Raw genomic sequence first — 12827 nt, forward strand, 5'->3', positions numbered from 1 at the left:
TTTGTGACCCCTACTCTTGCTTATTCGATCGATAGAGAGGCAGATAAAGAAATCCCGATTTTCACGTTTCGCGGTAGGCCACGTGTAAACAAACCGCCTTGGTGCATCAATGTCATAGTGAAAACTTGTCAAAAAATTGTTTAAGGCCTAGTATGTATAAGTTACTCTATGGTTTACTAAACAAATTAGTGCTGCACTCTGGCGGCAGAACATTGCAGTAATACTCCCTATTGAAAAACCATACACCTAAGAACAACGCATTCCAGTGAAAAACCCAAAGTAGTTCCGCAAGTTATCGGATATATGATCCGCTATTATAGTATACCGATATTTTGCACGCGCGTGCACGATGTGTGCCCGGTGTCGTGCCGGCGTGTGTCCCGCAGGACGAGCGAGTGGCGAGATGCTGCTCGCTAGCCGAGAACGTCTGGAACAGACAATACTGTGCTTTTTTGTAGAGCCCGCTCCAGACTCGTGCGCGAATCGCGGCGCGAAGCCGCGAACGCGGAGTCAAGATTGACGCCAAGAGCAAAGATAAGGTCAAAGTTTAACTATCTTTATCATTGTATTATGGATATCGGTTCTTACTAGAATATTAATTTACTATCAACCTAGGTTTGGCGTTAACATATTGGCGGTGATCATTATAATTTCCAAGTCCTACCTGAACGTCCAGTTACCGCTTGGTGGTCTATGATCTGCTTCGATACTAAATGATAATTTCCCACTGGTGCCTGAAGATTATTTCCCCGCCTGTTGATAGAATGAAATATAAGCACTAAGTATAGACAAGGTTAACTCCAGGTTATAGCTTCAGTATAACACAACAATGAATATGATATACACTGCACTTGGGATCCCATTTACCTGTATTCGTGTTCTATGATCAGAACTTTTACTGTGACGGTTATCTAAACCTATATAGTCTAATACTTAGCTCTAGTTAATCAGCTTTTCAGGATCCAGGAATCAAGTTCTACTAGTGATGTGCCGTTACCAGTAAAATACCCAAGGTGGGAAAATTCCCAGTAATATTACCGGTAATTTTCCCCAGAATCAGTAATTTACGGTTCAAATTAAGTAAATGTCAACATAAGTTGTTTTACATTAAATCATTACTTGTCAACAAATGCATCATACGAAGTGCAAAAAATCAACATAGGTTTACTTTTCTAGTAAATTCCCAATACTACTGGTAATTTTCCCAATGTTACTCGGTATTTTACCAATATTACTAGGAACTATTCCCCTTGTCTGGGCAAGTGGGCATAGTCAAAACCAGTTCCAGTCAAAACCACTCAATGAATAATACCAGAATTTTAGTAAAACTAAAACGAAAATGTAAAAATCACATTGATTTAATAATAATCATCACATTATTATTATGTTTATAAGTAGGTAAGGTGTAGTACATTGACACTGTTTTTTATGTTAAGTGGTAATTTTTTATAGCTTAATAACATTGATTTAATAATATTCTTATTTTGAGCGAGTATATATATATATATATATATATATATGTATATATGTCGGACTCTGACACCAGAAAGACGTATTGCAGCGTTATAGTTCATTATTTTAGACGCTTGTATAAAATCGATTAGCAATGTTGAGCTACGTATTATTTGGTTGTAACAAAATAAATAAAGTTGTGTAGAGAGTAACTCCGTCTATTGGCGCATTGTTGAAATAAAGGCGCGTAGAGAGTAACGCCATCTATTGGCGTGTTGTTGAACTGAGATGACAGGTAGAAGGCTTTGGAACGTCGAGAGGTTTCTCTCGAGTGAGCGTAGGCACGAGTTGGCGTTTTTGTCGGTAAGTTGGTAGACTGGTCGAGCAGGTTTGCCAACTTGACTGAGGCGGGAGCGGAGAGGCTCCGCCGCTGGTAGTTCTTCTTGATCGGACCGCGCTAGAGATCGGACGTACTCGTTAGCCAACCTCGTGCCTAACTCGCTACGTTCCTGAAGGTTTATACCTGAAGGATTATTCTGATAGCTTATAGAATCCCGCGTTCTTTAACCATTTAGCTAACTGTTCTATTTCAAGTGTTATTTTGATTTCTTATGTTTCATTAGAAGCTTACTTTTGTGAAATAAAGAAATGATGTGTTATGTGTTGTTTTAACTTATTTTGAAAAGATTTGTCCCTCTGAGTTTGTTGCCGGTCCCATATAGGGCTAAATCTTCTCAGGTCAGATATGTAGGGTTGAAGCCGGCCTAGTTTGACTTGAATAAAGATTTAAACGGTTTCTTTTTACTTTCATATCGCTCCCTTGAGTTAAAAATAGCAATTAGTTCTTTTAAACATTTAGTACTGAAGTATAGTAGGCACTAGTATGGTTGACGAGTCCTAATCTTTATTTCATGCACTGGTAGCAATGGTAGCATACTGGTTTAGCTGTGAAGTAATACATTATCGTACTACCCCCACGCGCCCACCGCCTTTGAGACCATCGGTATTCGACATATTTTTTTTTTGTATTTATTTTACTTACTTTATTTATTTTAGTGACAGGAAAACCTCCGCAATTGACGAACTTTAATTTTTGCGGTTATAGCCACTGGGCTATACGGGATACAGGGTAATACTACATTGCTTCGCAACTCTGCTAAGATTGAGTGAAAGAGATAGCTGAAGCTACGAGTGGAAGAGACGTAAAGATAATTAAGGCATTTCTACATGTTTTAAATTAATTTAATTATAACGTAAGCGTTCAATTACGCGTAGCGTTCAACGAGTATATTACCCGCTTTTGGGAATATTACCGGGAAGAATGGTAATTTACTGGTAATATTCCCAAGTGGTAAAATACCGGTAATGGTATTTTACTCTCGGCACATCACTAGGTTCTACACACTTTATCCACTTAGACTTTAAGCCCCCTCCACACTCGTGCGCGAAGCCGCGAACGCGAGTGTGGCGTCGATGTTCGCAGACAGCGAAATCGACTCCACACTCGCGTTTGCGGCTTCGCCCGCGATTCACGCGCATAGTCTGGAGGGGGCTTTAGAATAAAAACGAAATTATTTAAGAACAGTTGCTATCCGATGGCCATCAGATTATTTAATGCTCTACCGAATAGTCTCAAAAACTTGTCTTTAACCCTTTCGCAACCAGGCAAAATTTCAAACAATACCCCAGAAACCGACAGTACTCGCTAGTCGGGCAACGACGTGCAACTCAATGCCGCACGCCGCGAACCCGCTAGTCGGGCAAGCGGCGGACGCTCAGGGCTGTGAAAATGAAAATTAACACAACACAACAACGTCCGAAGCACATCACAAACCATTACGGAATGGCTCCGATTGCAATTTTACACCGAGACCGAGTTGAAAAAAAACCCGGGTCGCAAACTTCAAATAGATAAGGGATGGTAAACAACATCTCCAAGGTTAAGTTAAGAGCGGGGTCTCCTGTCACAAGTATTGATATACTTACTAGGAGGTCCCAACCCTTTCTCAATTTGTAACACAATGATTGTGACCAATAAACGATTATTCATTTTTCATTTTCATCTCCAAGGTTAAGTGTATGATCACAGTAACTAGATTCTTTTGTCAAAGAAGTTGCGACTTTATTGTATGTATGTGTACGAACGTACTAATTATCGTAACTATTCAAAGCTACTTGTTACGTTTTGCTTCCACGCAGTTGCAGTGCAGTGCTGTTTTATGATGACTGACCTATTGTCTTTTTCTGAGAACTGCCGCTTAGAAGTTAGAATGTTGTTAGGTACTTAGTTGAATTTCTAGGTTTATTTTTCTCCGAATTTTGTTTCACAAAAATCATCCTATGAGTACTCATGAAATAGATGTATACCTATACTTACTAAATATTCGTAAACACAAATTAGGTTGTACGATTTACGAAAAAACTCCTATTGATACATACCCGTGTATGCAATTTCACGTAACAAACTAATAAGAATTTTTATTTTGTAATCGCATTAGGTAAAGTATATAAATAAAAATACAAAGTGAAGTAATAAAATATAATAATCAACTGTACCAACTTTTCGACCACATAATAATCAGAAGACTTACAATTTTTTCTGTTAGTGGCAGTGGCAGCCCTGAGGTAGTGAAGATGCAATGCTTGCCCGCCTGTCGGGCACTTCGGCGTCGCGTGTAGGTTTATAGCTCTTGCCCGACTAGCGGGCATGCCGGCATCTGAGTAAAGTTTACGAGTGCCCGAGAGTCGGGTACGCGGTGTCGAATGTGTTAAAGGGAACTGCCGGCCTAGCCAAGGTTACAATCGCTATCGCTTCGACAACGAAAAGCATTATGTCTCTCTATCACTCTTCCATATTAGTGTGACAGTGACAGTTGCGTTTCGATCGCTACAGAGCGTAAGTAAGCGATTGGCATCTTGGCTACGCGGCCTGAAAAGAAAACTTTCACAATGGTTGCTAGAAGAATGCTTCTATTCTGTTAACGAATTCCTGAAGAGAAATGAAATTGCCCGTAGCTATTAAGTATCTATGTAATTAAATGTATTGATTATGGTTTCGTAAAAATAGTTTAGTTATACTAGAATAAGTGTTTATATTATTTGCATGTCTTTACTGACAAAGCATGTGAAACTCAATACTTCTGTTGTGTTCAAATACCTTTGTAATGACCATGTTTTTAGCAAATAAATTTCTGATTTCTGATTGCACAAACTAGTTCTTTCAGCCACCATCTTCTTTTTCATCATCTCACCTATGGCGCCAAATGGACTGTCATCTAAATGTTACCAGCTACAAATTTACAAGAATTAGTTCACAGGACTTACCCACGGCTGTTAATCTACGTACAACGGAATGTGTACGATAGCGCCATGTTGCTTTTAGATGATACTGACAACTTGCCGCGCTCTGATTGGCCGATCGTCGCCTAAACGTCAGTTGTCAGTGGTTGTCGCCCATGTTTGTTGAAAACTTTGAACAGTTTAAATTATTTTCAATTGCAATAAAGTGTTGATCGAGTGAAGTTCTTGTACTTATCCTCTCCGCTTTATTTGTGATTCATCCATCACCCAGTTCTGCAAGCATTTATGCATTGTGCAAAATGTATTATCAGTGCTGTGTGTGTAAAACTCTGCGAAAGGACGCTTTTACTTTGTACCGTTTTCCTAGTACTGAGAAAAGACTCATTATGTGGTTGAAGTGTTTGGAAACAAATGGTTTTGGAAATATGTCGCCGGAGCAAGTTCGAAAAGCTTTTATTTGTGAGAAACACTTCGAACAGCGGTTTGTTTCGGCATCGACACGGCGTCTCAACGCGAAGGCTTATCCTTCGTTATTCAGTCAAGATGAGATTAACAGTGGGATCCCATCTCATGAAAATGCCGGTAAGTGTAGAAAATGATAAGAAGTGATATAATAAATCAGTCTAATCTAATTCGTATCATTTACGACCATAAAAGATAATGTCATAAACTTCTATGCAATTGATGACTCATGAATCACGGCATGGTGATTTTATTATGTGTAGGTAATACAAAGTGTTTGTTTATTCCTGTAATAAGAGCATATGTTTCTAGTAAGATAATTATTTCATGCGATCGATATTAATATCTTAACACTTGTGTGTTAATTTTAGCTTAGCATTTTTGTACTTCTTTGGGTAAAGATATCATTGGCAAGTGTTGCAGTCTTTTATTAATTATTTTATTTATATAGAAATTTCCCAATCCTAAAAAAACACCATGCAGAATTTGTAGATAAATAATACCACATTTCACTTTAGTTATTTAAAAATAATATTTTGTTATCAATTTTAGAAAACATGGATCCGCTGAAAGAACATGCATATGTTCGTAAATCACATGACGACCACACATACTGTCAACAAGTGCCTCAAAAAGGTTTGTTTAATTTTTCTGAAATGCATGATAGCCATGATAGATACTCAATTACATTTTAGGTGCAAATTAATGCCTTCTTATCAAAGACATTATTAATATTATTATGCACATATATATTTCATTAATGGTACTTAGATCTGCAAGCAATGTAAAGAATCAATTTCTTGTATTAAGGTCAGGCATGGCTAGTGTTTCCATGGGCAATATTTTTTTTTATAAAATATCACCACAAAAGTAAAAAAAAGTCAAAAGTATTTATTTGTCAAACATAAGTACAGGTCCCATATACATCACTGTATCACTATGTTGTGCCGTAAGGCATACAATTTTTCATTTATGGACTGTGACTGCATGCTGTGCGCAGTTACCATTAATTATCAAAATCATCTAACAAAAATTCACATACACTATAATTATATGTTATTAAATATTTATCATCCAAAATTATCATTTAAAAGTTAATTAAAATCTATTTATACATAATATGCTTTGTTATCTAAAAATTTAAATAACTTACTTTTGAAACTAATCATGTCATCTGTATTTCTTAGTTCAATAGGAATTTTATTAAAAAATTTGGCGCCATTTCAAATATACTTTTTCTAAATAACTCCGTTTTGGAAGGCAATGAATTTATTTTACCACTCTACCCTACCACAGTAATATTTCCAATAAGGAAACAAAACTGTCAGAGGAAGGACCTACATGCCTTACCAATATACGTACATTTTAATTACGCATGTATATAAGAAAAGCCAAAGTTATCCCATAGAAGTATTTCCGTAACTACCCATAACAAATTTGTAGCAATGTGCACTGTGTAGGTCCTTTGGAAGATATTTTATAATAATTATAAGCCCTTATTAACAATAATTTTCAACGGTTTTAATGTGTTTATTATGTATTTCTGTTTTAGCGTCTCCTGCCATTCCATCCACATCGGGGGTTAAATCAACCGCAGTGGGCCATACACCAAAACAGACTATGGGTAAGCTAAATAAATGAATATGACACTATTTCCTATGTATTTTAATATTATCACAAGTTATTAGTAAATCTTATAAAAAAAAATTAAAGTGCTATTTTATGTTACAGCCGTTTCTATAGCCACAGAACCTGTCCCGACAACTTCAGACATTGAAAAGGAGACCATGCCCGAACTATGCAGCAGCTTTATTACAGAACTTGTTGTAGCTGAGAAGGTTACAGCTTGTATTTCACCTAGTGTACAGTCACACAATGAAGGTTAGTGAATTCTTATCATTTTTACAAGCTTTTATTTACTTTCACCTGACCGTTGTCTGTGTGTAATCAAATCTTGCAAGTTAAATTTGATCCACTTACCGGTTTCCGATTGAGCTGAAATTTTACATACATATGTAAGTCGGGTGACAATGCAATATTATGGTGTCATCGAGGTGATCTGATGATGGAGACCGGAGGTGGCCATAGGAACTCCGTGATAAAACAACGAAACCTAATTGTGTTTGGGGTTCTTAGAATTGTCTCGATGAGTATTCGTTGCTTGTGGAAAAAAAAGTACAGTCGGCGATAAAAGCTTGTACCAAAAATGAAATTTTGGCCAAAAACTTATTTTGTGTTATTGTATGGCAGTGACAGTACATATAATAGTACTTAATCATTTTTAAAGCAATGGCAATATTTTATGTTATTGTATGGCAATGACAGTGTTTACATAAAATAGTACTTAAACTTAATCATTTTTAAAGCAAAGGCAATATACCTATTCCCCACTATCATTTGAAACTTTATTACAATGTGATAGAGTTCAATTTTACACAATTTCTAACACTCTTATGCCCATTATAGGGTTATCTCACTCTGTCTTTCGCGTTATGAATATGATGATAGTCACTGAGTAATGAAAAATCAAATCAAATAAATGTGTCATTCTATTTTAAGTGCTCAGAATCACGAAGTCTCTCTGTTCTAATAGGAGAAAAAAAGCCCCAAGGTTTATATTCCTATTTCGTTACCATTTTCCATACTAAGTGAATGGAAATTTAATAATTTCAGAAGTCAATTTGTGTAACTAGTAATTTTAATGAAACTAAGTTTTACCTGTTCAGGTCTCGAAATTCTTGAATAACGATCATCATGTGTAAGTCTAACTAGAGTATGCCCCGTGCGAGCCTGCTAGAACTGAGGCATGATCCATATGTGTGAGACTGATTGTTTCATAATTGTTATTTCTGTTTCAGCAGTCTTTGTAACAACTGCTGAAGCTGCAATCAAACAATCAAATGCTGAAGAGCAGCAGATTTTGCCAGAAGCAAATATTCCAGAATGTGTTGCGGTTGAGGAGGTTACCTCTACCAATTCACCAAGGGAACAGTCTCAAGTTCAAAGTTAGTATTTACCTTGACAATATTTATATTTGATATTTTAGCCGCAATTTGTACATTGTAGTACAATTAAGTATAAAGTACCTGGGAGATTGAGTTTTGCTCGGAAAACATATAAAAACGCTTTACACACTAATTCAATCGTCCTAACTGGCATCCTAACTAAACAAATGGTTCTAGTTAGTGCAGTCAGAGTCTTACTAAACGCAGTTACAAAGAACCGTGTCCCGATTTGGGCCATGGTGCGTCCATTAATGAATCGCATACTAACGGATAGGGGTTTACGAGTACATTCACGGAAAAATAGTTTCATTGTTAATCAAAGTGGGCATATGATTATAGGCAACCCAACACTGGTGGCTTAATTGCCGTTTATGTCTGAAGATTCTTCAAGGATATTGTCAAATCTTATAAAATATGTCTCCCATTTCTGTTCATAGACGTTTTATTATTGTGTTAGATGCCTTGCATACTCTTATTACCAAATAATGGGCTAATTTGGTTAATTTTTTTTAATGAGTATTTCGGAACTTATGTACGAAATATCATTTGATATTTGCCAGTCGCTTTTCGGTGAAGGAAAAACATCGTGAGGAAACCGGACTAATCCCAATAAGGCCTAGTTTCCCCTCTGGGTTGGAAGGTCAGATGGCAGTCGCTTTCGTAAAAACTAGTGCCTACGTCAAATCATGGGATTAGTTGTCAAGCGGACCCCAGGCTCCCATGAGCCGTGGCAAAATGCCGGGATAACGCGAGGAAGAAGGAGAATGCGCTAATTTGGCCCGGTAGCAACGAAATCATACCGTATACCCAAAAGAAGGGGAGAGGGGAAATAGTCGGCTCCCCAGGTCTAATCTATGCTATATTTCTTCATTTTATTAGCAATAAGGGCAAGTTATATATCATTTTTGTATAATTTAGAGACGAGGAATTCATTTTTGAAATAATCGTTATACCTTTTCATACAAATAAACTGAATTTTGCACAAAAAATGAATATTATATGTATTTTTAGGACAATTTTGGCCTTTACAATCACAGTGTAGTGATTTATACTAAATAAAATATTGGACAATTTAGCTCATTTATTCCTCATTCTAAAAAGTATCACTTTATAATAGGCACTCATATATTTTTTGTGAATAATAATTTGTAGCGCGCGGCGGTAACGATTTCCATTTAAATTGAATTATGGCCAAAGTCAAACATTTTAAAATGTTAAAAAAAAACTGAATCTGTCATTTGAAAAGTATGAATACAATGTTTCAATATTTTACAGATAAATTACATAGGCCAAGCAATAAGAAGGTATAGAGGGAAATGCTAGGAACACAATTTTTGACTCCGTAACTTTGTTTGGACTAGTTAGGAGGTGAACATATCAAAAGTCCCCGGCCGTAGCCCCGGTGCTGGGGGTAGAGGGGGAAAAGAAGGTCTCATTTTTCGGTTTTTCACTTATATCTTGGAAACTTTGCGTCTTAGCGACATGACTACTAAGACAAACTAAAAGCTGATAATTCTTTTTACAAGTTTTATTAAGTCAAGTTTTTCGATATCTTAAATAGTTTTTGAGATATCCGCTCTTGAAAGTTTATTTTAGGGCTTTCAATTTTATCTTGATATCTACATTAGTGAAGCTGATAGGCCGTGTTTGGTATCATTTGTTTGGGGGGGGATGTCGCTAAGACGCAAAGTTTCCAAGATATCAGTGAAAAACCGAAAAATTAGACCTGCTTACCCCCCTCTACCCCCCAGCACCGGGGCTACAGCCGGGGACTTTTGATATGTTCACCTCCCAACTAGTCTAAACAAAGTTACGGAGCCAAAAATTGTGTTCCTAGCATTTCGATATAGGCTATGCACTATATCTAATGATATATAAGTTACTTCGGGACGCGACATGGCCCAGAACCCATACTATCCGGAATACGGTTCTTTACGATTTAGGAAGGATTTTGGATTAAGTAAGTGTTAGTGTCCGACCGAAACATGTTTTTTTGCCGAAACCGAAACCGAAACCGAATGTTCGGCTTTGGCTCTAGTTTCGGCCGAAACCGAAACCGAACCTTTTGTAGACTTGTTAAAATCGTTAAAAAAATGTCATAAAACCGCTTTTACACACATATTATGGAGCTGTCAACACCCAATGTCCTTGAAATTGACGTTACTTTAGCAGTTTTTTAAGAAAATTACTAGAGTTAGACCAAGATGATTCTGCAACGATTTTGACAACACACGCAGTGCAAGTGTTATTATAAACGTCAAAACTTCTATGAAATTATTACGTATAAATAACATTTGCACTAGTTGCACTGCGTATGCTATCAAAATAATTGCAGAATTTTCTTAGTCTAACTCTATTCATTCACCAGTCAAGTAAACATGTAGATACAGGGTCAACCAAAACAAAAACGCGAGCGCAGCGAGCGCGAAATTTTTTGTTAAAATATCGCAAGGCCGGGTACCGATCTTCACCTGGGCCTAAAAGTCCGAAGTACCCCAGTGAGGCGAACTTTCATGCGAAGTCAAAGCCGTGCTTCAGGGTTCAGGATAAGTAGTTGAGCACAAACTCCAACCAACGTCCATTGTATTAAAAAGCGAGATATTTCCTTGAGCGCTGGTGGCCTAGCGGTAAGAGCGTGCGACTTTCAATCCGAAGGTCGCAGGTATAAACCCCGGCTCGTACCAATGAGTTTTTCGGAACTTATAGGTATACGAAATATCATTTGATATTTACTATTTGCTTTTCGGTGAAGGAAAAACATCGTGAGGAAGCCGGACTAGTAGTAGTAGTAGTACTAGTAGTAGTAGTAAACTCTTACGTACTACTACTAGTCCCGATAAGGCCTAGTTTACTCTCTGGGTTCGAAGGTCAGTCTGATGGCAGTCGCTTTCGTAAAAACTAGTGCCTACGCCAATTCTTGGGATTAGTTGTCAATTGGACCCCAGGCTCCCATGAGCCGTGGCAAAAATTCCGGGATTACGCGAGGAAGATGATGAGTTTTCTTATTATTCCTTTGCCCAGGCCCAGTAACATGCGACAGTGCTATTTCATTTACTCCGATACAATTAGACAGTGTGCGTGCTATAGGTATTAACAGCCTCTTAAGACTGCGTCTAGTGGCGCCCTCATTAGTAGAATTGTTTTGATAATAAACCAATTAATTACTGTACCTATACATGAATCAGTATATTATGTAGGTACATATTAATATTGTTGTCCTACTTATTCCCCAACTTTTGGTCTTTGTCACATAGTTTAGTTTCATAGTACGAAGTACCATTTCGTAAGTTTCGGCCCGGCCGAAAGGTTCGGCCGTTTTTTGGCCGAAACCGAAACTACAGCCGAAACATGATTTTTTGGCCGAAACTGGCCGAAACCGAAACCGAAACCGAACCTTCGGTCGGACACTAGTAAGTGTCCACATAAAAATTTCCTAAATTAAATTAAATGCTTATATTTTTCAGGTGTTGTTGAAGTTAAAGTTCAAAGTGCGAAAAGGCCACAGAAGCAGAGGAAACGATTGATTGGGAAATTAATGAACCTGACACCAACGGGCCGAATGATATACGACGAATATAAAAAATCTAAACGTCAGGCAGATTTTTACCACAGGGCTAAGAGGGCCTTGAAATTCAACAAAGAGAAATCCTTTCAAGAATTGACAAAAGACATGAATCCGTATGCGAAAACTATTTTGAAAATGCAAATCAACCTTTGCAATAAAAATAAGAAAGGGCGTCGATTTTCATTGGAAGAAAAACTAATAGCACTGTCGATAATGAAACAAAGCCCTAAGTGCTATAGGTTCCTGCACAAAATTTTTATCCTGCCGTCGCGATCGACTCTAAATAAAATGGTTGCAGGACTTAAGATCGAGTCTGGGATTTGTCCTCAAGTATTTGAAGTAATAAGAAGAGAGGTATGTATCTACGTCATAAAATCTTAGGATCTACATTAAGTAATTGATAACTGAGTTAAACAATATCATGAAATCATAATTTTTAATAAAAAATACATTGCGAAGATTGTAAAAAAAAAACTAAAGCAAAAAAGGCATATTAAATTTGAACTTTCGTATTTTGATCACATATTAAAACAGTTAAGACCTGGTCTTACGCGAATTTATTGTGTAACCTTAATTTCCGACGTTTCGACACAGGTTTCAGTGGTCGTGGTCGCAGCTAACTGATGTCCTAGTAAAAAAAAATCGCGTTGGACCCGGTTTTAAATATATTTTAATAAAAGGAATATTGTTTTCATTTTGTTGAAAATTATAGAGTTTCATTGTTGACCGAAGCGAAGCGAAGGTCTACGTTTTGACTCGGGCATTTTGCTTTCGTATGTCCGGATGTTCTCCTCTACAGGTCGCAATTCTTAACCGATTCTCGTGAAATTTTGTGACCGAATTTTATGACTAAATACATTTTTTTTGTCAATCCGGTTTTTAGAAATTTTTAAAAATGGCGGAGTCGTGATACCTGGCGCCTAAACAAATAGTCGTATCGATATCATAAGACTTTTTTCTTTTTGAAACATGTTTACAGAGTTAATAGCAAAAAATGCAGAAAAAAATTATCGCTGGTTTAGTCGGTATTTAGATATTTAATT

General features: G+C 37.1%; 2 protein-coding genes across 3 annotated transcripts in view; one reads left to right on the forward strand and one right to left on the reverse strand.

The window, feature by feature from the left end:
- The window catches only part of LOC134800663 (zinc finger protein OZF-like), a 208160-nt gene that overhangs the window by 166183 nt on the left and 29150 nt on the right, over nt 1-12827 (reverse strand). The window lies entirely within an intron of this gene.
- Nucleotides 4814-12237, forward strand: LOC134800889 (uncharacterized). Of its 2 annotated transcripts, none has more exons than XM_063773426.1 (6): nt 4814-5334; nt 5767-5850; nt 6767-6838; nt 6946-7095; nt 8073-8219; nt 11684-12237. In XM_063773426.1, exons 1-6 carry the CDS (start codon nt 5052-5054, stop codon nt 12163-12165), a joined length of 1218 nt encoding a protein of 405 aa, XP_063629496.1. In that variant the 5' UTR covers nt 4814-5051; the 3' UTR covers nt 12166-12237. The 2 variants fall into 2 exon arrangements, with proteins under 2 accessions (XP_063629496.1, XP_063629497.1); XM_063773427.1 differs by having other exon boundaries at nt 8076-8219.

Source organism: Cydia splendana, chromosome 20, assembly GCF_910591565.1.
Source record: "Cydia splendana chromosome 20, ilCydSple1.2, whole genome shotgun sequence".
Classification (NCBI taxonomy): domain Eukaryota; kingdom Metazoa; phylum Arthropoda; class Insecta; order Lepidoptera; family Tortricidae; genus Cydia; species Cydia splendana.

Excerpts from the sequence above, each read along its gene's own strand:
- LOC134800889 (XM_063773426.1), top strand. The coding sequence starts at position 5,052 with ATGTATTATCAGTGCTGTGTGTGTAAAACTCTGCGAAAGGACGCTTTT. Across the intron at positions 6,839-6,945 it reads TACACCAAAACAGACTATGG|CCGTTTCTATAGCCACAGAA; the intron begins GTAAGCTAAATA and ends TTTATGTTACAG. Across the intron at positions 8,220-11,683 it reads GGAACAGTCTCAAGTTCAAA|GTGTTGTTGAAGTTAAAGTT; the intron begins GTTAGTATTTAC and ends TATATTTTTCAG.